The sequence below is a fragment of the Ovis canadensis genome, chromosome 2 (assembly GCF_042477335.2).
Source record: "Ovis canadensis isolate MfBH-ARS-UI-01 breed Bighorn chromosome 2, ARS-UI_OviCan_v2, whole genome shotgun sequence".
Taxonomy (NCBI): Eukaryota; Metazoa; Chordata; class Mammalia; order Artiodactyla; family Bovidae; genus Ovis; species Ovis canadensis.
In genome coordinates this window covers 181767388-181791125 of record NC_091246.1, presented here as the reverse complement: position 1 = coordinate 181791125, position 23738 = coordinate 181767388, and the positions used below count along the sequence as shown (strand labels likewise).

The 23738-nt window shown below is 44.0% G+C and overlaps 1 protein-coding gene across 3 annotated transcripts in view; it reads left to right on the top strand.

Annotated features, from left to right (window-relative positions):
* Window positions 1–23738, top strand: part of MGAT5 (alpha-1,6-mannosylglycoprotein 6-beta-N-acetylglucosaminyltransferase) — a 405616-nt gene that overhangs the window by 280695 nt on the left and 101183 nt on the right. For all 3 annotated transcript variants that reach the window (XR_011254571.1, XR_011254572.1, XM_069577718.1), the window contains exon 12: window positions 8910–9043. Coding sequence is in view for 1 of the 3 variants with exons in the window: in XM_069577718.1 (XP_069433819.1) it covers window positions 8910–9043 (134 nt within the window). In the remaining 2 variants the exon portion in view is untranslated. The remainder of the gene's footprint in view (window positions 1–8909; window positions 9044–23738) is intronic.

Below are 23738 nucleotides of genomic sequence, written 5' to 3'. Positions count from 1 at the left end.
GAACCCTTCACCTGAGCGGTGACAAGAGCTGAAACTTAAAGGGAAGCGGAAGTGATAGACACGCCAGACACATACCAGCGGGAAATAAGATGGAAAACGTGGCATTAAAAGCCCAAGTAGGTCGTCACGGAGCAGAGGTGCCCGCGGAAGGGTGACCTGGAATGATACGAATGCTGGGCCCTGCTTCCCCCTGAAGGAAGTGAAACTTTTCAGTGGAAAACTGTCATAGTCACATACTTGCTTCAAAGAATACCTTGTCAGGCAACAGAGAACATGAGCTAGAGTTAGAGGGCAGTGAGAAAGAAATCAAGAGGCCCAGGCTGGAGTTATGGAGACTACTTGGAAATCCACTGCAGAAATTACCAGGGTGCAGTGATGTTCAATATTTGTTGATCTAGACAAATTGGAAAAATCCCAAGTGTGGTAGGGTGTCTTAGAATTTCTGTCAAATTGACTTGGTCTCAAGGGTTTCTTGGTGCTTGTCACTGGCAGTTGTGACGCTGAGAATTGAAACTGGCTTTCAGTTCAGTCAGTTTAGTCACTCAGTCTGATTCTTTGTGACCTCATGGACTGCAGCACACCAGGCTTCCTTGTCCATCACTAACTCCCAGAGCTTGCTCAAACTCATATCCATCGATTTGGTGATGCCACCCAACCATCGCATCCTCTGTCGTCCCCTTCTCTTCCTGTTTTCAATCTTTCCCAGCATCAGGGTCTTTCCTAATGAGTCAGTTCTTCACATCAGGTGGCCAGAGTATTAGGGCGTCAGCATCAGTGCTTCCGATGAATATTCAGGATTGATTTCCTTTAGGATTGACTGGTTTGATCTCCTTGCAATCCAAGGAACTCTCAGGATTCTTTTCCAACACCGCAGTTCAAAAGCATCAATTTTTCGGTGCTCAGCTTTCTTTGTGATCCAACTCTCACATCCATACATGACTACTGGAAAAACCACAGCTCTGACTATATGAACCTTGGTCGGCAAAGTAATGTCTCTGCTTTTTAACATACTGTCTAGATTGGTCATAGCTTTTCTTCCAAGGAGCAAGCATCTTTTAACTTCATGGCTGCAGTCACCATCTGCAGTGATTTTTGAGCCCAAGAAAATTAAGTTTATCTCTGTTTTCATTGTTTCCCCATCTATTTGCCATGAAGTGATGGGACTGGATGCCATGATCTTTGTATTTTCAATGTTGAGTTTTAAGTGAGCTTTTTCGCTGTCTTCTTTCACTTTCATCAAGAGGCTTTTTAGTTCCTCTTCACTCTCTGCCTAAGGGTGGTGTCGTATATATATCTGAGATTATTGATATTTCTCCTGGCAGTCTTCATTCCAAATTGTACTTCATGCAGCCTGGCATTTCTCATGATGTACTCTGCATATAAGTTAAACAAACAGGGTGACAATATACAGTCTTGATGTACTCCTTTTCTAATTTGGTTCCAGTCCATTGTCCCATGTCTGGTTCTAACTGTTGTTTCTTGACTTGCATACAGATTTCTCTTGAGGCAGGTAAGGTGGTCTGGTATTCCTATCTCATTAAGAATTTTCTGTAGTTTGTTGTGATCCACACAGTCAAAGGCTTTAGCATAATCAGTGAAGCAGAAGTAGATGTTTTTCTGAAATTCTCTTGCCTTTTCTGTGATCCAACGGATGTTGGCAATGTGATCTTTGGTTCCTCTGCCTTTTCTAATTTCAGCTTGAACATCTGGAAGTTCTCAGTTCACATACTGTTGAAGCCTAGCTTGGAGAATTTTGAGCATTACTTTGCTGGCATGTAAAATGAGTACAGTTTGCAGTAGTTTGAGCATTCTTTGGCATTGCCTTTCTTTGGGATTGGAATGAAAACTGACCTTTTCCAATCCTGTGGCCACTGCTGAGTTTTCCAAATTAGCTGGCATGTTGAGTGCAGCACTTTCACAGCATTATCTTTTAGACTTTGAAATAGCTTAGCTGGAATTCCATCACCTTCACTAGCTTTGTTCATAGTGATTCTTCCTAAGGCCCACTTGGGTTTGCACTTCAGGATGTCTGGCTCTAGATGAGTAATCACTCCATCTTGGTTATCTCGGTCATGAAGATCTTTTTTGGATAGTTCTTCTACGTATTCTTGCCACCTCTTCTTAATATCTTCTGCTTCAGTTAGGTCCATACTATTTCTGTCCTTTATTGTGCCTGTCTTTGCATGAAATGTTCCCTTGGTGTCTCTGATTTTCTTAAAGGGATCTCAAGACTTTTCCGTTCTGTTGTTTTCCTCTATTTCTTTGCATTGATCACTGAGGAAGGCTTTCTTCTTTCTCCTTGCTATTCTTTGGAACTCTGCATTCAGATGGATATATATTTGCTTTTCTCCTTTGACTTTCTCTTGTCTTCTTTTCTGAGCTGTTTGTAAATCCTCCTCAGACAACCACTTTGCCTTTTTGCATTTCTTTTTCTTGAGGGTAGTTAGAATCACTGCCTCCAATACAGTGTTACGAACCTCTGTCCATAGTTCTTCAGGCATTCTGTCTATCAGATCTAATCTCTTGAATCTATTTCTCACTTCCACTGTATAATCGTAAGGGATTTGGTTTAGGTCATACCTGAATGGCCTAGTGGTTTTCCCTACTTTCTTCAATTTAAGTCTGAATTTGCCAGTAAGGAGTTCATGATCTGAATCACAGTCAGCTCCCGGTCTTGTTTTTGCTGACTGTATAGAGCTTCTCCATCTTCAGTTGCAAAAATATAATCAATCTGATTTTGGTATTGACCATCTGGTGATGTCCACGTGTAGAGTTGTCTCTTGTGTTGTTGGAAGAGGGTGTTTGTTATGACCAGTGAATTCTCCTGGCAAAACTCTGTTAGCCTTTGCCCTGCTTCCTTTAGTACTCCAAGGCCAAGCTTGCCTATTACTCCAGGTATCTATTGACTTCCTACTTTTGCATTCCAGTCCCCTATAATGAAAAGGATATTTTTGTGTGTTTTTTTGGTATTAGTTCTAGAAGGTCTTGTAGGTCTTCATAGAACCGTTCAACTTCGGCTTCTTTGGCATTAGTGGTTGGAGCATAGACTTGGATAACTGTGATATTGAAAGGTTTGCCATGGAGACGAACAGACATCCTTCTGTCATTGTTGAGACTGCACCGAAGTACTGCATTTCAGACTCTTGTTGACTGTGATGGCTACTCCATTTCTTCTAAGGGATCCTTGCCCACAGTAGTAAATGTAATGATCCTCTGAATTAAATTAGCCCATTCTGGTCCATTTTAGTTCACTGAATACTGAAATATCGATGTTCACTCTTGCCATCATCTGTTTGACCACTTCCAATTTGCCTTCATTCATGGACCTAACATTCCAAGTTCCTATGCGGTATTGTTCTTTACAGCATCGGACTTTACTTCCATCATCAGTCACATCCACAGCTGGGCGTTGTTTTTGCTTTGGCTCAGCCTCTTCTTCAGTGGCATATTAGGTACCTGCTGACCTGGGGAGTTCATCTTTCCGTGTCATATCTTTTTGCCTTTTCATACTGTTCATGGGGTTCTCAGGGCAAGAAAACTGAAGTGGTTTCCCATTCCTTTCTTGAGTGGACCACATTTTGTCAGAACTCTCCACCGTGACTCATCCCACTTGGGTGGCCCTACATGGCATGATTCATAGTTTCATTGATTTAGACAAAGCTGTGATCCACGTGATAAGTTTGATTAGTTTTCTGTGATTGTGGTTTTTGTTCTGTCTGCCCTCTGATGGATAAGGATGAGAGGCTTGTAGAAGCTTCCTGATGGGAGGAAACTGGCTTTAGGCAGAGCTGGATTCAGGCTTGGAGGATCTCTTCAGTCTCTACCTTTCTCGCCTTAGCATTTCTCTGTCTTGGCATTATTCTCAGGCAAGCTGTCCCCTCACAGACACAGGGATGGCATTTGCAGCTCAGGATGTCCGCCCTGCCAGCTCAGTGACTGTAGCAGGAAGATGCTGACCCCAAAAGTAGCTGCCACTCATCATGGAGCAACTGTGACGGATGGAACTTGGGTTATAAACCCATCTTTCAACTGAGCCATGGTCAGGCAGAGTCCTCTCGGTCAAGCGCCCATCCTTGGAGGCATGGGGAGCTGGGGAGGCGAGGGATCAGGACTGGCACCAGTTCAGGCTATCTGAATGGAACAGAATTGCATGGCTGATTGGGAAAGGTGGTTAGTTCCACATAGCGATGCTGGAAGACCAGAACCAGGGGCATTCCATCTAATGGGGAGAATCCAGGCGCTGAAGCACTGTGCTGCTTTAACAAGCTGTGACACTGTGGTTATTACCCCTAGAAAGATACCCATGGCGCATTGTGTAAGTGAAAAGAGAAATTCACAAAAGAATAGGTACAGTAAGATCCAATTTTGGTTTGAGGATTAAAAAGGCTCCATGAGTCTAGAAAAAAAGGAGCCTAATAGTAGTTATTTCTAGGTGGTAAAATTGATGAGTGACATCTTTCTTTCCTTCTATCATTCTCTATTGTCTGAGAAAAGTCATACACTGAGAATATGTTTCTATTTAAAGAAAAGAAAAACTTATCGAAGTTTTGACAGGACTTGATGAGGTCATAACTAGGTAGGTGAAGAGGAGAAAAGGAGATGATGGGTTTTCAGAAGCTGACATCCCCTGGACCTGGTGACTGACTGGCTGTGGGGCTGCAGAGGGAGGCCAGCTGGCCCTGCAATTTCTGCCCTTGGTGACCAGGTGGCATGGGGGTCCCCAAAGCTGCAGGGCCAGCTGCAGTTGGAGACTGGCTGACATCTGTTAGAATGAATTTTTTACTTCTTAGAGATGTTTAGAACTGACTGTTTGAAAAATCAGACCTGGGAGAATTTATGCCATTGAAAGAAGGCTTAGTTTAACTTGATAAAATATGTGAATTACATTTCCAAAGAGGCCATTATAACTGCCTGGTGAATATGGTGTATCTGTCCCTCTTTTATTAAGTAGTTGGTAAGCTTCATGAGGGCAGAAACTCATTTTTATGTTGTAATTCCTCAATACCTGGCACATAAAATTGGTTTGCAGAAAAAGTCCTCTAAATTGTGTGTCAAGTCAGGAAAATCCCCTGGAGAAGGGAATGGCAACCCACTCCAGTATTCTTGCCTGGAGAATCCCATGGACAGAGGAACCTTGTGGGCTACAGTCCACGGGGTCACAAAGAGTTGGATACGACTGAGTGGCTGACACTTTCACTTTTCATACTAACAGTAATTCTTTTTTTAAAAAAATCATTGCTGGAGTCAGCTCAGAAACAGTGTCCCTTCTAGTTGCTGCATATAGAAAAAATCAGCTTGGTTCCATATACATACAACATAAGTTGCTCAAGAAACTGAGGAAAGACTCCATATTGCTGTTGTTCAGTTGCTAAATCACGTCTGACTCTTTGTAACCCCATGGACTGCAGCACATCAGGCTTCCCTGTCCTTTGCTTTCTCCCAGAATTTGCTCAAGCTCATGTCCATTGAGTCAGTGATGCCATCCAACCATCTCATCCTCTGTCACTCCCTTCTCCTCCTGCCTTCAATCTTTCCCAGCATCAGGGTCTTTTCTAGGGAATCAGCTCTTTGCATCACGTGGCCACAGTATTGGAGTTTCAACTTCAGTATCAGTCCTTCCAATGAATATTCAGGACTGATTTCCTTTAGGATGGACTGGTTTGATCTCCTTGTTGTCCAAGGGACTGTCAAGAGTCTTCTCCAGCACCACAATTAGAAACCATCAATTCTGAAGACTCCATATATATATTTATACTTTATTGTTCTTTCATGTATATCCTGGTCTGCCTTATAAGATTATTTTCCTGTAAAGCATGTTTACAATTACAGTTCACAGAGTCCGGAAAATAAGATACTTGGCGTCTGAAGCTGTGTATTAAAGTGCTTTAAGGAGGCTGGATTCTGGGAACAGCTGGTCTGACTCTGAATCCAAACGTTGCCATTTCCTGGCATGTCAGCTTAGATAGTTTAAGTGACTCTCTGTTTTCTCATCTGTACAAACATGTTATAAGGTTTTTGTAAAGATATAATGAAATGATCACTATAAAGCGCTCAGATTGTCAGCTATTTTTTTTAATCTCATTTGTTTACCTCCTAGGATGGAGTGATTTCCAAAAGTACAGGATTTCCTGTGTCTCATTTATGATGGGATTTCTTTGATTTACCTTGAAATGTAAATACCCTCCCTTTGAAGCCCTCCCAACACAGCTGAAGTTTGTGTTCCCTTCTGAAGGCAAAGCAAAAAACAAAGCTTGGCCTGAGGGTAGGTCTCCATAGAAAGGTCCGTGCAGATCCATCAGCTTGCACTTGTGGCTTGTGGTTTACTATCCTCAGCTTCAGGAAGGAGGCTTGTGTCAGATGGAGGCTCTTGAAGGGCTTGTCACCAGGCAGACACCCAGCTCCTTGGAGGCCAGGCATACCTGCTCTGTGGTTACTTCCAAGTCTCCTGCCCGGCAGATCTCAGGTGAGCATCTGCTTGTGTTGCAGACTCTCAGTGTCCCAGGACAGGTCCACTGTGGCCTGGAAAGAGGCATGGCCAACCTGCCTGGTGCTCGTGAAATGTGGCAGTGTGTTTGTAAGTGCTACCGTATTTCTCCTTAAGTCTCACCTGAGCTGCTTAAATGGTTCCTGCAGGTTGTCAGTCCCCAAGTTTATACCTGGGGACAAGAGAAGAGTTGAAATAAGGTGTGTGGATGAAAACTTAAGAGGAGAGCTTGTATGTGTAATTCTTTCTTCACACAGTGTCCAAGTTAGTTTAATACCAAATGACCAGTCATAAAATGGTAAAAGCCCACCATTCCCCACAAGTTTTTTTGAGAAGATTGTTTGCTTCCCCTCCTTCTTATTGTTCAAGCTGTGGGGAATCTTTGACACAGAAATATAAACAGACAATTTTTTTTTTTCTTCTTGGGTCTTGATGAGCATTTTCTTTTTGAAAGCACCTCAGTACCTGATCTATTTTTCTAACCTGTTAAGTGTTTTAGATGTTAGATTATTTCATTTTTTAAAACAGGCCCGCCTAGAGACTAGATAACGGAACTGCAGAAACAAATATCTAAAGCATGGAGCTTTAGTCACCACATAAATTTTTTGAAGACAAGACCACAGTTTCAAGGTTTAAAGCATCAGATTCTATTTCAGAATTTCTACAATGCATCAAAAGTTTTAGAAAGAGTTGTTTGTTTTTTTTTTTAACTGCCTTATCAACATTTCAAATGCACACAGGCTGTCTGCCCCTCCCCTAAACCCCATCAAACCCCCTCCTCGCCAGCTCTTCCAAAAGGGGGAGAAATAAAAAAGCGACCATTGCCTCTCATTGGCAGTAGAATTTATTCAGTAATTTACTTTCCAGCCAACTGCAGCCATTGCCATTGCCTCTGGGCACTTGTTCAAAACGCAGAAATGAAATAACAGATTGGCCAGACCGCATACAACTCCCCAGTCACAGCCCTATTATCTCCTCGTTCTGTCACCCCCGTTAAGCAGCAGCCTAGGAGACAGGATGGTGATCCCAAGTATTTATGCAGCTCGTTCACGTCCACGGCTCAGGGCCCTCTGCCCAGCTCCCTCGTTCATCTTCTTGCGGGTGCCTGAGGGGGACCCGGGCCTTCAGATCCCTGGAGCATCTTAAAGGGCTTCTGTGCCCTCTTCCTGCCTGGGAGACTCCTGAGAAAACCAAAGCAAGATACGGGAACCAGCTTCCGCCTCCGGTTGTAGGTTGTCAGCCACCCACCTGTGACTGAATAGGGTGGGAGCATCACTGTGTAGATTTTATTAAATATTCAGTCTCTCTCCATTTAAGTTATTTTTAGTTCTGTTCAGGTCAAAGTCAAGCCAAGCAGTTGCTTTTCCTGTGGTGGGGCCTCTGCTGGGTTGTCCTCTTCTGCAGGGTTCTCTGGCCAGATGTTTGGAGAGGAGAGAAGGGTCTCTGTTTTCTCGAGAGAGACTGTTTTCTGATGGTTGCCTTCTGGTGAAATTCCTTTTTAAAATTATGGACATGAGAGATAAATGTTTGCGGAGGCTGTGGGCTTGCTTTCGCTCTTTGTCAGGTGTTAAAGCAGAGAAGTTTTAGGGACTTCTCTAGCAGTCCAGTGGTTAAGACTCTGCAGTTCCAATGCAGGGTTGGATACCTGGCTGGGGAACTAAGATTATCCCACACATGGTGTGGCCCCAAAAGAGAAAAGAATAAATAAATGAAAAATAAAATAGAGAAGTTGCAGGATTCAAATGATGAATGATCCAGAGGAGCATGCTTTTCTCTTCCAGAGTTGTCTGTCTTGGAGACTAGACATGCTTTCTTAGGTTGGTTGGCTTTTCAGAAGTGGTTCACAGCCCAGTGAGCTTCACCTTTCATTCTGCCTTCGTTCCATCCATCCAATCAGAATTACATCTTTCATTAGTGAATGATTCCTAGAGGCAGTGCAGAGTGCGAGTGATGTTGCCTGGCTCACTGGACGGTGAGTACCGCTGGAGTCGGAGGAGAGTGTGCAGGGTCTGCTGACCCTGATGGGGATCGTGGACTCGGCCCTGCTCCCTCCAGGTCTCCAGCCCCTAGTTGGTATAACCTGGATGAAGGCATTTCTGTCAGGAGCCAGCATCTTTGTGCTGAGGAGACAGGGTGGAGGGGAGGACGCAGCTGAATGGTTTTTAAACAGATGGACTTTCCACTGAGAAAAGCAGGGTTGGGCTTGGGTTAATCCATCCTGGAGAGAATTAGTTCTCTGTGAAGGTGGAGTTGGGGCTGGGTGGGAGCAGGCTGCCCTCTTGAACCCCCTCCCACGTAAAGAAAGAACGAGGTGACATGAAAACATTTAATTATGCTTGCGACAGCTTGAGTGAAATTGGTAATGGTTGGTGTTTGTTCCTGCTGATTGAATTTTAACTGCCATGTCCCGTCCTCTCCACACCAGCTCACACTCCAGACAACAGCTTCCTGGGCTTTGTGGTCGAGCAGCACTTGAACTCCAGCGACATCCACCACATCAACGAAATCAAGAGGCAGAACCAGTCACTCGTGTACGGCAAAGTGGACAGCTTCTGGAAAGTGAGTCGGCCTGTGTGCGTGCCTCTCACCCTCAAAAACTTGCCGTGTAATTTAATTCAGCTTTGATCCAGGGAATAACCAAGCCAAGTGCCCACAGTTTAACAGGGTCCGCTTAGAAATAAATAAGAACATGTGGGGATTTGGGCCAACGGGTGTTTGGGTGTCTGATCAAAGCTGTACCTGTTCATCTGCACAGTGGCTGCCCCGCAGGGCCCCTCATCCTTTGCATGTTGAAAGTGACAGGTGTCGGCTCCTCTCCCATCCTAGGCTTGCTCCCGGAAGCCCGGGCCCCTCAGAGGCTGCATGCGCTTCTGGAGCGAGGCATTGCACAGGGAGGCCCTTTGCCACGTGGCTCATTTCCTGTGCCTTCTGTGAGATGGTTCATAAGGGGAGGCAGCTCCCTTTGCCTGGGGAGGACGTTGGCCCTCACATCCTCTTGGCTTTGGTCACTAGTGTGGTCAGTACTCAGCTAACCAGGGAAGGGAAATGCCTGCCTGGGCTGACGGCAGACAGTTTACTTGAGGACATCTTGGTTGAAACAGCATTTTTGGCCACAGACTGAGCCAAGTTTTCCAAGAACGTTGGATTGTTGGGCCCTTGGAGGCCCCTTGGTTCTCCTGGGTGATTTCCAGGCCCCATCTGAAAAAAAATATGATAAAAAAAGGAACTGGATTGGGAGTGTGACCTGCCCACATGGCATGCAAATCCTCTTAGAAGGAAAGCCTTCCTTAGCATGTAGATGTTGCGAGTGTTTTTGGGAGATATGTTTGTACAAGACAGAACAGTCTCCAGGACTTGGAAAATATGCATCTTCCTAAATGTAAAAGTTACTCGCTTTCTGGAATGATAAGGGACTGTGGTCTCATGGTCCCATGTCTCCCTTACTCAGGAAGTTGGACGTCTGACCGCTGAGGGAGCACACGTGATGTATACAAAGAAGAATCCCTTGCTTTCGGTTACTGGACCTCATGTTCAGAAAAGGGAGAGCACTACCACCCCTCTTCAGTTCTAAGTGCTAACTATGTGGAAGGGACAGCATGTCAGCCTATTTCCAGGGAAACTGATTTATTTCCAGATAACTGCCTTTGCTGTAACAGCTAGAATCTTGTTTTGCTTTAGTACAGTGGTTCTCCTGTGGGGACATCGGGCAATGTCTAGGGACAATTTTGGTTGTCGTGACAGAGGGTAGGGACCCCTGGCATCTACTGGGTAGAGGTCAGGGATGCTGCTGAACCACCCAAGAGTGCACAGAACAGCCCCACAGCAAAGAATTACCTGGCACAAAATGTCAGTAGTGCCGAGAAACTAGGGCTGGTTAACAAAATTTATTTCCTAATATATTATTCCATGTGTTCTCCTCTCAAGTAAAATAAAATCAGCTAAGATTATAAATGGTTACTTAAGATGTTCCCCTGAATGTATACATCTTTGTTTCCTTTGTGTCAAAATCAGCCCTTTGTGAATGGGGCATTTTTCAGCTCCTCTGGAGTAAAATAAAATCAGCTGAGATTATAAATGGTTACTTAAGATATTCCCCTGAATGTATACATCTTTGTTTCCTTTGTGTCAAAACCAGCCCCTTATGAATGGAGCATTTCTCAGCTGCCATTCAGGTGAACTTGGGTTTAAAAGTGCACATTGGATATTGTCATTCTCTGCTTCATTGTAAAATAAGTGGATCGTAGTATTAGTTTTAAGACTTTCAAAGCTGGTTTTAGTAAGACTTGAGCTCTTAAAAAAAAAAAAAAGTAACTCCCTTCTCCCTCCTGTACCTGCTCAAAAGAAAGGTAGTTTGTATGTCCACGTGGACTTGAAACTACATTGGTTTTGGACCCAAGTACAGCTTCCTCCTAGGTGCTTCTGGCAGCTTTTTCAGTTTCACAAGGGTCTTCCCAGCTGACTCAGTTGTAAAAAAAAAAAAAAAAAAAAAAAAAAACCTGCCAGTGCAGGATACTCAGGAGACACAGGTTCAATCTGTGGGTGGGAAGATCCCCTGGAGAAAGGCATAGCAGCCCACTCCAGTATTCTTGCCCAGAGAATCCCATGGACAGAGGAGCCTGGTGAGCTACAATCCATGGGGTCGCGAAGAATCAAACATGACTGAGCCATCTAGCCCTAGAAAAACAAAAGAGTAAATTGGTTCTGAAAGCTTTTCAGCCACCTTGGACAAAGTAATACTGCCACTAAAAGGGTGATTTCCATGATGCCAGTCAGAATCCTAAACTACTAACCATGTTGGCCAAGAGATTTGGGATGTGATTTGGAAATTCCTCCAAAACTCCACAGGTTACCTGACCTCCCATGTGCTGGAAGTATTACAAAAGACGGAGTAGCAGTGTGTCTACTTTAGAATTTGAGTGCCAAAAATCTGGGATGTTGTTTCCACTTTAATGCATTATAACTACCCAACATTCTTTGATGCGAAAGGCCCCAAAAGATGACATATAAATTAACATAAATTCAGGACATCCTCTCAGGCTTTTGAACACAGCACAGTATATGAGAACTGAGCTTCCTCTTTCAAATCTTCCCCATCCTGTAGTGCCTAGTGGATGTTCATAGCAATCACACACACCCTTTAAGTGCAGTGTTATTACAGTCACGTTTCCAGAGTCGTGTTCAACACTGACTTCAGCAGGAAGGTCAATGAATTTTTTCCCATCCCTTGTCCCTTTCTCCCCTCCCACCCAGCATTGCTGAGAAGGGAAGTGACGCCGTCAATCCTGCGGGGTTGGGGACTGCAGTGAGTGTTTGTGGGCAGGCACGAGTTTGGACCCGATGACTCAGGAGGTCCTCGCTCACCCTGAGATTCTAGACTCACTGAAACTCTGAAGATAGCTGCGAGGCTATTACTTCTGCTCCACATGCTCCCCACCTTCCGTGGCATGTGATTAGGGAATGCTGCCCCATGACCCCTCCACCCTGGGCTGATTGGCCCAGGGGGTTGTCCTCTGGCCCGAGGCAGCCCCAGGGCTCTTCACTGGTTGGCTGCCCTGACTCTGGCTCAGAAAGCCATACTGGATCGATGGGATTCTTCACTTGACATTGGAAATTAGAGGGGCAGTGAGCCATGGGGACAGAAATTGAAAGGATGTGTCCAGTGTTGTGATGAGGCCAAGGCAGAAGCCTTCCAGGAGGCCAGCGAGGAGAAGCAGGACCAGTTTAGAAAGGGAGTGGGTGCTGTCGAGAGGATGACGGGGGCAGAACCACGGCGGGGGAGAGCCGTGGGGTGCCTTGGCGGGGTTGGGGGTGCTGGGGGCAGGTAGGAAGGCAGATAGGCAGAAACCACCCATGCAGCCTGGAGACAAAGAAGGAGAAAGTAGCTGCTAGAGCTCCTGGAAGCTTTCTTTGTGTGTGTGTGTGTGCTTGAGCGTGTGCAGTTTCAAATTTTATTTATTTATTGGTTGTGCTGGGTCTTTGTAGCTGTATGCAGGCATTTCTCTGGTTGCGGCGAACAGGGGCTGCTCTCTAGCTGCGGTGCACAGACTTCTCATTGTAGTGGCTTCTCTTATTGCAGAGCACATGCTGTAGGTGCAATGATTCAGTAGTTGGCGGCTCTCGGACTTTAGAGTGCAGGCTCAGTAGTTGTGGAACATGGGCTTAATTGCCCCTCGGCAAGTGGAATCTTCCTTGACCAGGGATTGAACCTGTGTCCCCAGCATTGGCAGGAAGATTCTTTCCTACTGGACCACCAAGGCAGTCCTGGAAGCTTTCTTTTTCTGGACCATGCATCTCTATCTCATTGTGTTCCCTTGTAGTATTCTGGGTTGTTTCTGTTCCTTATTGTAATGTGAAGGGTATTTTCTAAGATACCCTCCCTACCTTCCAATGCCTGTCAAGAAATAGTCTGTTAAAAATACAGGCAAAGGAGGAGTGGGCTAACTCTTCAGCTCTTCCCTAATTCATGGTGGAGTTACCCTTTGGTCTTCTCCTGATGTTATAATGCATAGTGGAGAGGTGACTGGGAGAGAGAGGACCTTGCTGTCTTGAGTCCAGAATCCCAAAGACGCCCACTTAGAAAGCATCACTACTCAAGACCCTTAGCAACAAATGAGATTGCAAAAGCCTTATCCCAAGTACAAACCTGTTTCTTAGCCCAAGAACCCACAGTTTTAGATTGTCCTCATCTATCTATGGGGCAGTCTGGTCATTGTCGCCAGCTAATACTTGTGCCAAGAAAGAGGGACATCTGTCCTGTGTGTCTTAATTCAGAGTCCTTCAGCTTCCTGTTACCTTAAGTCATCAGGGAGTAAAAAATAAGGTAGTTTCTTAAAAGTAAGAGATTTTGAAAATTGTAGAAATTAAGTCATTGAAACTTGCTTAACTGAATTTTTCATTTTCATGTTTCTTAACAATTCATCCTGAGCACAATTGCATCTATTGATCTACATCAATTTTCTACTGATGGTAGGTCAACATGTTACATACCATGATATTCGTGTTACTTCTTGATACACATTTGCTGCTGAAGTAAATGTCTTGAAGAACTTGCTTTGAGCCCCTCCGAGAAATAGGAATAGCCCCTAAACAACAAGCTGGAGTTCAGACATAAGCCTGCAGTTCACCAGTATGGGAAGTAATTAACCTCTTTGAGCCTTAGGGGCATGACCCGGGAAATGGGAGCAGTAACAACTGCCATGTAGGGCAGGGCTTCTCAGCCTTCAGAGTGCAAGGGAACCACATGAGGCCTTGTAGAAGATGCTCACTCTGATTCAGACCTTCTGGGGCAGGGCCGAGATCCTGCATTTCACACGAGCTCCCAGGTGATACCCAGGGGAGGCTGATCAAAGCACAGGGCCTTCGGATGCTTGGGGTTGTGGAGAGTGCTTGGCCCTGGGTAGCTGGCTAATCCATGAGTAAATCATTCCTTTTTCCTCTTTACTTTGGCCTTCCTGCTCCTCCTGTCAGGCTGCCAGCTCTCATGTTACTTTTTACCCACGCTAGTTACTCATTCCACTAGCCCCCCAGTCTTACTTCCCAGTAAGCACATTTGCAAAGAGTTGCTCCTGCCAGTCTCTGGCACCTGACCCCTTTGAGTGGGGCAAGCCCATGGTCAACAGTAGCCTCTCCAAGGAGGTAGAAAGCCCAGTACCTGCCTAGTTATCTGTCATCCTGATGTGTACAGTTGGTACCTGCCAGTTAGTAGGGCATAGTGGTCAAGAACCCAGATGGCAGGGTTCAAATCCTGCCTCTACACCCCAAGGTAAGTTGCTTAACTTGACTTGGCTTCGTTTTTCTTAGGAATGATGACAATAAGGTTTCTTCAGTGATTAAATGTGGTAATGTAAGTAAAGTGCTTAGAAAAGGGCCTGGCACAGTGTAAGTCTAAATGTTTGCTATTATTAGCATAATTATTGGGGTCAGATCGGAAACATAATGAGAACTGATGGCAATGTGAGGTCGTGGAGGAGCTGGGGTTCAGGGTAGGACTTGTAAGGAACTGCATTTACAAACCTGCTCTCAGATATTCAGATGCCAGTTTTTAAACTCTGTTGGCAAACTGTGGCCCTTGAGCCAATTCTGTTTTTGTAAATAAAGTTTTACTAGAGCATAGCTCGTTCTGGTTGGGGCTCTGCCCTTCCAGTGCAGGGGATACAGGTTTGATTTCTGTTTAGGAAGCTAGGATCCCACATTCTTGGTGATGTGCCAAGAAAAAAGAGAAAGAAATTTTTTTAAAAAATAGAAATTGTGATTCCCATATGGAAAAGAATATGAAAAAGAAAAAATATATAGTTGTAACTGAATCATTTGCTATACACAAAAACTAACAAGATACTATAAACCAACTATTAAAAAAAAAAAAAAAGACCATAGGTACACCTGCCCATTGTCTATGGCTGGTTTTACACTAAAGTGGCAGAGCAGTATAGTTGCGATAGACACTGTATAACCATCAAAGCCTAAAATGTTTATTATCTGGCCCTTTATAGAAAAGTTTGTTGACCTCTGAACTATACCATGTCCTTTGTAAACTGAGTCTGTCTTGAAGGACACATTTAGCCAACAGCCCTGGCATGGATCTCATCAGGTCTTTTTAGCTGTTTGAGGATTTTTGGTTATGTTCTGTGTAATTAAGGCTGATGGATAAGCAATCCATGGAAAATGAAGTGTGACTTTACTAAGATTTGTGTTACTGTAAAGACGGAGTCCCCAGCCCTGGGCCTGACATCTCTTGATAGTAGGCAGTCTGCTGAGGCTACCACTTATTCAATAACTAACGTGAAAATAAGTGAAACTGAAAGTTGCTCAGTTGTGTCCAACTCTTTGCGACCGTATGGACTATACAGTCAGTGGAATTCTCCAGGCCAGAATACTGGAGTGGGTAGCCTTTCCCTTCTTTAGGGGATCTTCCCAACCCAGGGTTCTGACCCAGGTCTCCCTGATTGTAGGCGAATTCTTTACCAGCTGAGCCACAAGGGAAACCCCAACACTATACTGAAAGAGGACCTAATATTAGTGCAGGGTTTACTCTTCTCAACTGTGGTGTTGGAGAAGACTCTTGAGAGTCCCTTGGACTGCAAGGAGATTCAACCAGTCCATCCTAAAGGAGATCAGTCCTGGGTGTTCATTGGAAGGACTGATGCTGAAGCTGAAACTCCAATACTTTGGGCACCTCATGCGAAGAGTTGACTCATTGGAAAAGACCCTGATGCTGGGAGGGATTGGGGGCAGGAGGAGAAGGGGACAACGGAGGATGAGATGGCTGAATGGCATCACTAGCTCGATGGACATGGGTTTGGGTGGATTCCAGGAGTTGGTGATGGACAGGGAGGCCTGGCGTGCTGCGATTCATGGAGTTGCAAAGAGTCGGTCACGACTCAGAGACTGAACTGACCTGGTGTGAACTGGGCCTTTCGCAGCCATTGTTTAGGGAGTCATGGTGACTCCATCTGAGGCATCAGCTGTCACTCCCTTCACCAGCTTGCTTTCCAGCACAGAAACCAGCTCAGGGAGATGGAGGGGGGTGGCCCATGGCAGGACCAGTCCAGAACCAGGTCAAGGTTCCAGCCTCCCGCTAGGAAACATGCCTCCCGCTAGGGAACATGCCTCCCGCTAGGGAACATGCCTCCCGCTAGGGAACATGCCTCCTGGCTGCCACTTGCACTAGGAGCTTGAGCTGGGGGAGTCCATGCTTCAAGCAGGATTCAGAAACCAGGAAGCATGGGTGATATTGGTGCACTGGGCAGACATTAACAGGTGAACCATTGCTCCTGGGTACTTACCACACACAGAGTCAGCAACAGCCTCACAGCCAGTTCTGCAGAGTAAATATGCCTGATTTGAGCACGTTCAATTGTTTCTGCCTCCAGACCCGGGGGCCTGACTTGCCCCAACCCTAGCCTGCCTGGCAGCAACCAAAGTCAGATAGTCTCATCTGAATTTGGAAACTTCCTTTTTATCTAGCTGACAAAGACTGTGCACTCTTTTTATTATTTTTTTTATTAAGTATAATTGATGTTGTTAAGCATAGTTAAGTGTTAGTTTCTTCTGTACAACAAAGTGATTCAATTATATATATATATGTGTGTATATATATATAAATACACATTCTTTTTCATATTCTTTTCCATTATGTTTTAGGTAGGATATTGAATATAGTTCCCTGTGCTCTACAGTAGGACCTTTTTGTCGATCCATCCTGTATATAACAGCTTGCATCTGCTAACCCCAACCTCCTATTCCATCCTTTCCCAACCCCTGCCCCCCTCTTAAGAACCATGAGTCTGTTCTTTGTAAAAGACTGTGGTTTTAAAACTTCCTCTAAAATGACACATAGTTCAGTACCCACAGGCCCCAGGGTCCAGGGAGTAGGGTGATTTTTTTTTTTTACTTGTAATATACTTTTATTATCACATTTCAATTATTAAACGATGAAATTTCCAAACAGATATCCCATAGAACTACTTTTTTTTTTTTCAATAAAAATGTAATACTACCACAGTTGCTTCTCACACTCCATGTTTACCCCATATTGAAGTTTCTGATAAATCAACTAAAAGTTGAAATTCTGTCTCTGAGGCATTTCCTGGTAATCTTGGCAGTGCATTAGAATGAGATGATACTGCCTTTAATCTGTAATAATCTTTAAATGTCTGTATGTAATAATAGCCATTCAGAACGAATGTGCAAATGAGGGAGGACAAAAACAGTTTCTGAACATGTAATTCATCATCCAGGATATAAATCCCTACAGCTACCAACAGAAATGTGCCACAGCCTTTTCCTTCTCTGTTCTAACTTCCTGCCCTTTTTAATCCGGTCTCCACACAGCAGCGGCGGCCCATGTGATCTTTTTAAAAATATGAATTGGATTGTGTTCCTCCTTTCCTTGAGTCCCAGCAATGGCTTCATTGTAAACTTGGAGCACATTGTGTTTCCTGTGAAATCCAGTTTCCATGGGGATTCAGGCTCTACAGGGCAGCTCCCTGCCCCGGCTTGCCCCAACCCTCACCTCCTAGGGCCATCATGTCCCATGTGTATGCTCTATCCAAACGTCACCTCTCCCCATCTCGAACACAGCATCCTCTCCCCTGCTTTTTATGTAAAGCATTTTGTGATCATATACTTATCTTTTTCTGTCAGTCTCTTCTTGACTGCTAAGAAATGAAGCAGTTTGGGGACAGGAATCATTATTGATGTTATTCTACCCAGCACAGTGTCTGGCACACGGTAGGCACGCAGTACCTATTGGATGAATGAATCAGTCTCCTTTTGATTTCTTTTCACATTGATTTATCTGTGCAATTTAGGGTATGACTTGGAAGATTCCAAGTCTCTCTGGCCTGAGGGACACCGGAAGGAGGGATTTAAGGGGAAAGGAGTGGAGGTACTTGTTGCAAGTTCCTCAGACCATCAAGAGGTGTTGAGGTTTTCAAGGGACTTCTCTGGTGGTCCAGTGGTTAAGACTGTGATTGCACTGTAGGGGATGTGGGTTCAGTGCTTGGTCAGAGAACTAAGATCCATCATGCTGCACTGCACAGTCAAAAAAAAAATTTTTTTTTCCCAAAAGCTCTGGTGAAATTAGCAGTGAGAGAGCCTGGGAAGAGGCTGGACTATCTGTGGGAGTTTTTGAGTAGCACTTCCAGCTTCCTTTTCCTGCCCTCTCCCCTGGTGGCTCAGTGGTAAAGAATCTTCCTGCCAATGCAGTGAGATAGGGTTCAATTCCTGGCTTGGGAGATCCCCTGGAGGAGGAAGTGGCAACCCACTCCAGTATTCTTGCCAGGGAAATCCCATGGATAGAGGAGCCTGGTGGGCTACAGTCCATGGGGTCGCAAAGAGTCTCACGTGACTGAGCGACTAAACAACCACATGAACGAAGAAGACTGAATTATTGATATACACAACAACACGGCAGACCTTAAAATGATGACACTGAGTGGAAGAATCAAACTTGAGAAAGAGGCTATACTGTATGAGCCTTTGCATATGAAACTCTAGAAAATGCAAACTAATACATGGGGATGGAAGGCAGATGGTTGGTTGCCTGGTGGAGGGGTGAGAGAGGTGGGCATGTCTGCTGTCCTAATGGTGGTGATGGGTCCGAGTTATATCCATATGCCAGTGTACAAATTGCACACTTTAAACATGTGCCACTTTTTTTCCTTGGAGGAGGGGCAAACATTTGAACAGATGACCATGTTGGGGAAGGAGCAGGCTTTTTGAATATGTTATTCTGTACAAGATGTCTCAGAAGCCAAGCTTCTGGGAGAGAAAATGTTCATTGTTACAATGTTGCCCGAAACTATTATATTGCTTTTATTTTTTTATTTTTATATATATATATTTTTTAGTTTTAAAATCTTTAATTCTTACACGTGTTCCCAAACATGAATCCCCCTCCCACAACCCTCCCCATAACATCTCTGTGGGTCATCCCCATGCACCAGCCCCAAGCATGCTGTATCCTGCGTCAGACATAGACTGGTGATTCGATTCTTACATGATAGTATACTTGTTAGAATGCCATTCTCCCAAATCATCCCACCCTCTCCCTCTCCCTCTGAGTCCAAAAGTCCGTTATACACATCTGTGTCTTTTTTCCTGTCTTGCATACAGGGTCGTCATTGCCATCTTCGTAAATTCCATATATATGTGTTAGTATACTGTATTGGTGTTTTTCTTTCTGGCTTACTCCACTTTGTATAATTAGCTCCAGTTTCATCCATCTCATCAGAACTGATTCAAATGAATTCTTTTTAATGGCTGAGTAATACTCCATTGTGTATATGTACCACATCTTTCTTATCCATTCATCTGCTGATGGACATCTAGGTTGTTTCCATGTCCTGGCTATTATAAACAGTGCTGCGATGAACATTGGGGTACATGTGTCTCTTTCAATTCTGGTTTCCTCGGTGTGTATGCCCAGCAGTGGGATTGCTGGGTCATAAGGTAGTTCTATTTGCAATTTTTTAAGGAATCTCCACACTGTTCTCCATAGTGGCTATACTAGTTTACATTCCCACCAACAGTGTAGGAGGGTTCCCTTTTCTCCACACCCTCTCCAGCATTTATTGCTTGCAGATTTTTGGATCGCAGCCATTCTGACTGGTGTGAAGTGGTACCTCATTGTGGTTTTGATTTGCATTTCTCTGATAATGAGTGATGTTGAGCATCTCTCCATGTGTTTGTTAGCCATCCGTATGTCTTCTTTGGAGAAATGTCTATTTAGTTCTTTGGCCCATTTTTTGATTGGGTCATTTATTTTTCTGGAATTGAGCTGCAGGAGTTGCTTGTATATTTTTGAGATTAGTTGTTTATCAGTTGCTTCATTTGCTATTATTTTCTCCCATTCAGAAGGCTGTCTTTTCACCTTGCTTATATTTTCCTTTGTTGTGCAGAAGCTTTTAATTTTAATTAGATCCCATTTGTTTATTTTTGCTTTTATTTCCAGAATTCTGGGAGGTGGATCATAGAGGATCCTGCTGTGATTTATGTCGGAGAGTGTTTTGCCTATGTTCTCCTCTAGGAGTTTTATAGTTTCTGGTCTTATGTTTAGATCTTTAATCCATTTTGAGTTTATTTTTGTGTGCGGTGTTAGAAAGTGATCTAGTTTCATTCTTTTACAAGTGGTTGACCAGTTTTCCCAGCACCACTTGTTAAAGAGATTGTCTTTACTCCATTGTATATTCTTGCCTCCTTTGTCAAAGATAAGGTGTCCATATGTGTGTGGATTTATCTCTGGGCTTTCTATTTTGTTCCATTGATCTATATGTCTGTCTTTGTGCCAGTACCATACTGTTTTGATGACTGTGGCTTTGTAGTAGAGCCTGAAGTCAGGCAAGTTGATTCCTCCAGATCCATTCTTCTTTCTCAAGATTGCTTTGGCTATTCGAGGTTTTTTGTATTTCCATACAAATCTTGAAATTATTTGTTCTAGTTCTGTGAAAAATATGGCTGGTAGCTTGATAGGGATTGCATTGAATTTGTAAATTGCTTTGGGTAGTATACTCATTTTCACTATATTGATTCTTCCGATCCATGAACATGGTATATTTCTCCATCTATTAGTGTCCTCTTTGATTTCTTTCATCAGTGTTTTATAGTTTTCTATATATAGGTCTTTAGTTTCTTTAGGTAGATATATTCCTAAGTATTTTATTCTTTTTGTTGCAATGGTGAATGGAATTGTTTCCTTAATTTCTTTTTCTACTTTCTCATTATTAGTGTATAGGAATGCAAGGGATTTCTGTGTGTTAATTTTATATCCTGCAACTTTACTATATTCATTGTTGAGCTCTAGTAATTTTCTGGTGGAGTCTTTAGGGTTTTCCATGTAGAGGATCATGTCATCTGCAAACAGTGAGAGTTTTACTTCTTCTTTTCCAATTTGGATTCCTTTTATTTCTTTTTCTGCTCTGATTGCTGTGGCCAAAACTTCCAGAACTATGTTGAATAGTAGCGGTGAAAGTGGACACCCTTGTCTTGTTCCTGACTTTAGGGGAAATGCTTTCAATATTATATTGCTTTTAAAAAACACACCTGGCCATGGGTGCAAGTTTAAAACAAACAAAAATGCAGTTTATTATACACCAATCATACTTCAATAAGGCTGTTAAAAATTAAGTCAAAATTAACAGTGACCTGTGGGCCTTTGGCCTGAAGCTAAAAATGGTTTTTACATTTTTAAAGTTGTAAAAAATACAATGAATAGTAAGTAAAAGCAAAGGGATATATGACAGAGACCATATGTGTTCACACAAAGTCTAAAATATTTGCTACCTGTCCATTTATAGAGAAAGTTTGCTAAGCCCTGGATGAGATCAGTGATTATTCACCTGTGTCCTTCAGAGCCCTGGAGACCAGCTCCTCTGGGCCCAGTTACTACAGCAGCTCTGGTTTGTCTGTGGCATAGATTTGGAAGTCCAGTCAGATTTCTCTGGGAGAAAGAGTACAGCTGCTTTAAACAACCAGAAATAAATCTTGAAAGTCTCTCTTCTGAGACTGATAAAATCTCTTTCTAGAAACTGTGTCATCATCTAGCTCACTAATTTCGTTGATTTGGACCTAATTTAAATTAATGCAAAATTGGACATGGGAGTTGTTTGGAGAACTGCCATTTTATTTCATAAGAAGATTAACTGCTCTTAGTATGTTGTTTTAATGAATCACCAAAGACCTTTGTCATTAAAGGATGTATTGAAATCCTTGAAAGGAACATGTTTTTGTAAGCAGGTTAAACCTTGTCATCCTGTTCTTTAAAATACTTGGCCAGACTTTTCTTCCCAGATGAGATGGAGATAAACCAGATACATTTAAATCTGTTGTTGTTTAGTCTCTAAGTCATGTCCAACTCTTTTGCATCCCCACGAACTTTAGCCCTCCAGGCTGCTCTGTCCATGGGATTTCCCAGGCAAGAATACTGGTGTGGGTTGCCATTTCCTACTCTAGGGGATCTTCCCAACCCAGGGCTTGAACCTGTGTCTCCTGCATTGGCAGGTGGGTTCTTTACCACTAGGCCATGTAGGAAGTCCCTTATTTAAGCCTACCTTAAGTCAAATTGGCCTATATATTTTGAAATAATGAAATTGGAATCAGTCTTACTGAAGTTTTTCCGGAAAATGTAGGCATTGTGATCATAGGTCCTGGTTTTGGTTTCCATTAGAAGAGCCTTTGGAAGCATCCCTGTATCTCTCCCAGTTTATCCCCCTTGAATGAGCAATCAGAAAAGACCCCATCACGGTCCCTGTGAGACCACCCTTGCCAGAGGCAGGAGTACGTCTCTTCCCCTCGGGGATAACTTCCATGTCCCCGAGTGGACATGCTCCTCCTGGGTGATTGCTGGCCAAGCCTTGGTCACCTGTGCGTGCTGTTCTGTCTGGCCCAGTGCCTGGCCTATGAAAAGGGCAGTCATTCTGCAGAGCCTTTGCCCACATTCAAGTATAAGCTTAGGGGTGTGGGGCAGGGGAACAAGGAAGAGACACCAAACGCAAAGAGAGACATCAGGCATGAATCATTGTCTTTTAAGATTTTAAAGGCTACAGTCCAGAAGACTTACGGACTTTTCGAACAATAGCCTGGGCTGTGTGCTGACTGTACCTAAGCCCGCAGGGCATCTGGCATGAGCCCGTCGGTGTGTAGGAGCTAACCTGTGCAGGACTGAATGCTGAACTCAGAGCTCAGAGAGCCTTGGGTGGCCTTTTCCCTCCCCAGTCTCATCATTGTGGCGGTCTGCCCCTTGTTTCAGCCAGCTCTCTGCTGTCATCTTAAACCCACTGAGGTTTCCTAGTCGACTGGCACATAGAGCACATTTTACTCATCATCCTTCTGTTTAAGCCCAGAAACGTGGGCTGAAAACAGTCTGGAGCAGCTGGAGGAGCCCTGGGTGGGAAGCAGATGCCCAGGTTCTAATTTCGACTGCACCGCTCGCTGCCTGCTTGTCCTTGGAATTCATTTGCCCTCCAGGTCTCACTTTCCTCATCTGTAAAATGAGGTGGAGGCCTGGATGTTCTTTTGTTTGGTTCCCCAGAGTTTCATGATTCTATAATCTGAACTCTTCCTTGGCCTCCTCCTAGTTCTTTTAAGAGCAAGGACGCAGGGAAGAGCACCTCCAGGACAATGTTATGGGCCATCAGAAATAGGGCAGCAGGATGGTAATTGGACCAGGCCAGGCACAGAGTCCATAAAACCCACCGCCTGGGGAAAGGATGGGGTTGCTGGGACTTAGCATTCGTGTATGTAAAAGAGATTTCAGAGAGTCACTGACAGTAAGCTTATGTGAGTCAACAGATAATGGACCTTCAGTGATGAAGGATTGGTGTTCCCATCCATTTGAGAACACTTTATGCTCTAGGGTGTGGTGGTGACTTCTGATGGGGTTCCATCCTGGTTCTGCCCTGACCAGCTGTGTGGTCGCAGGCCAGTGCCTTAGGCTCCCTGTGCCTGTCTTCTCTCATCTGTAAAATGGGTGGTAATAACAGCACCCCTCTTTAGCATTCTTAGGAAGAATGCATGAGTTAATAAATACAAAGCTCTTAAAGCAATGCCTGGTGTTCCCTTAGTATTGTTAGGTTTCACTGTTACTGTTATCATCTAGGTAAATTAGACCTTTTGTTGGAAGGAGTACAATGTACGGAGACTCGGAGCTTGCTTTACAAAGACTGCTTGAAGAACCTAGCGTGTTTGGCTGGGAAACTGTGAACATGATGGAGGCTGTAGGTGAGAACTCCACAGGGGCAGCCAGGAGATGAGGAAT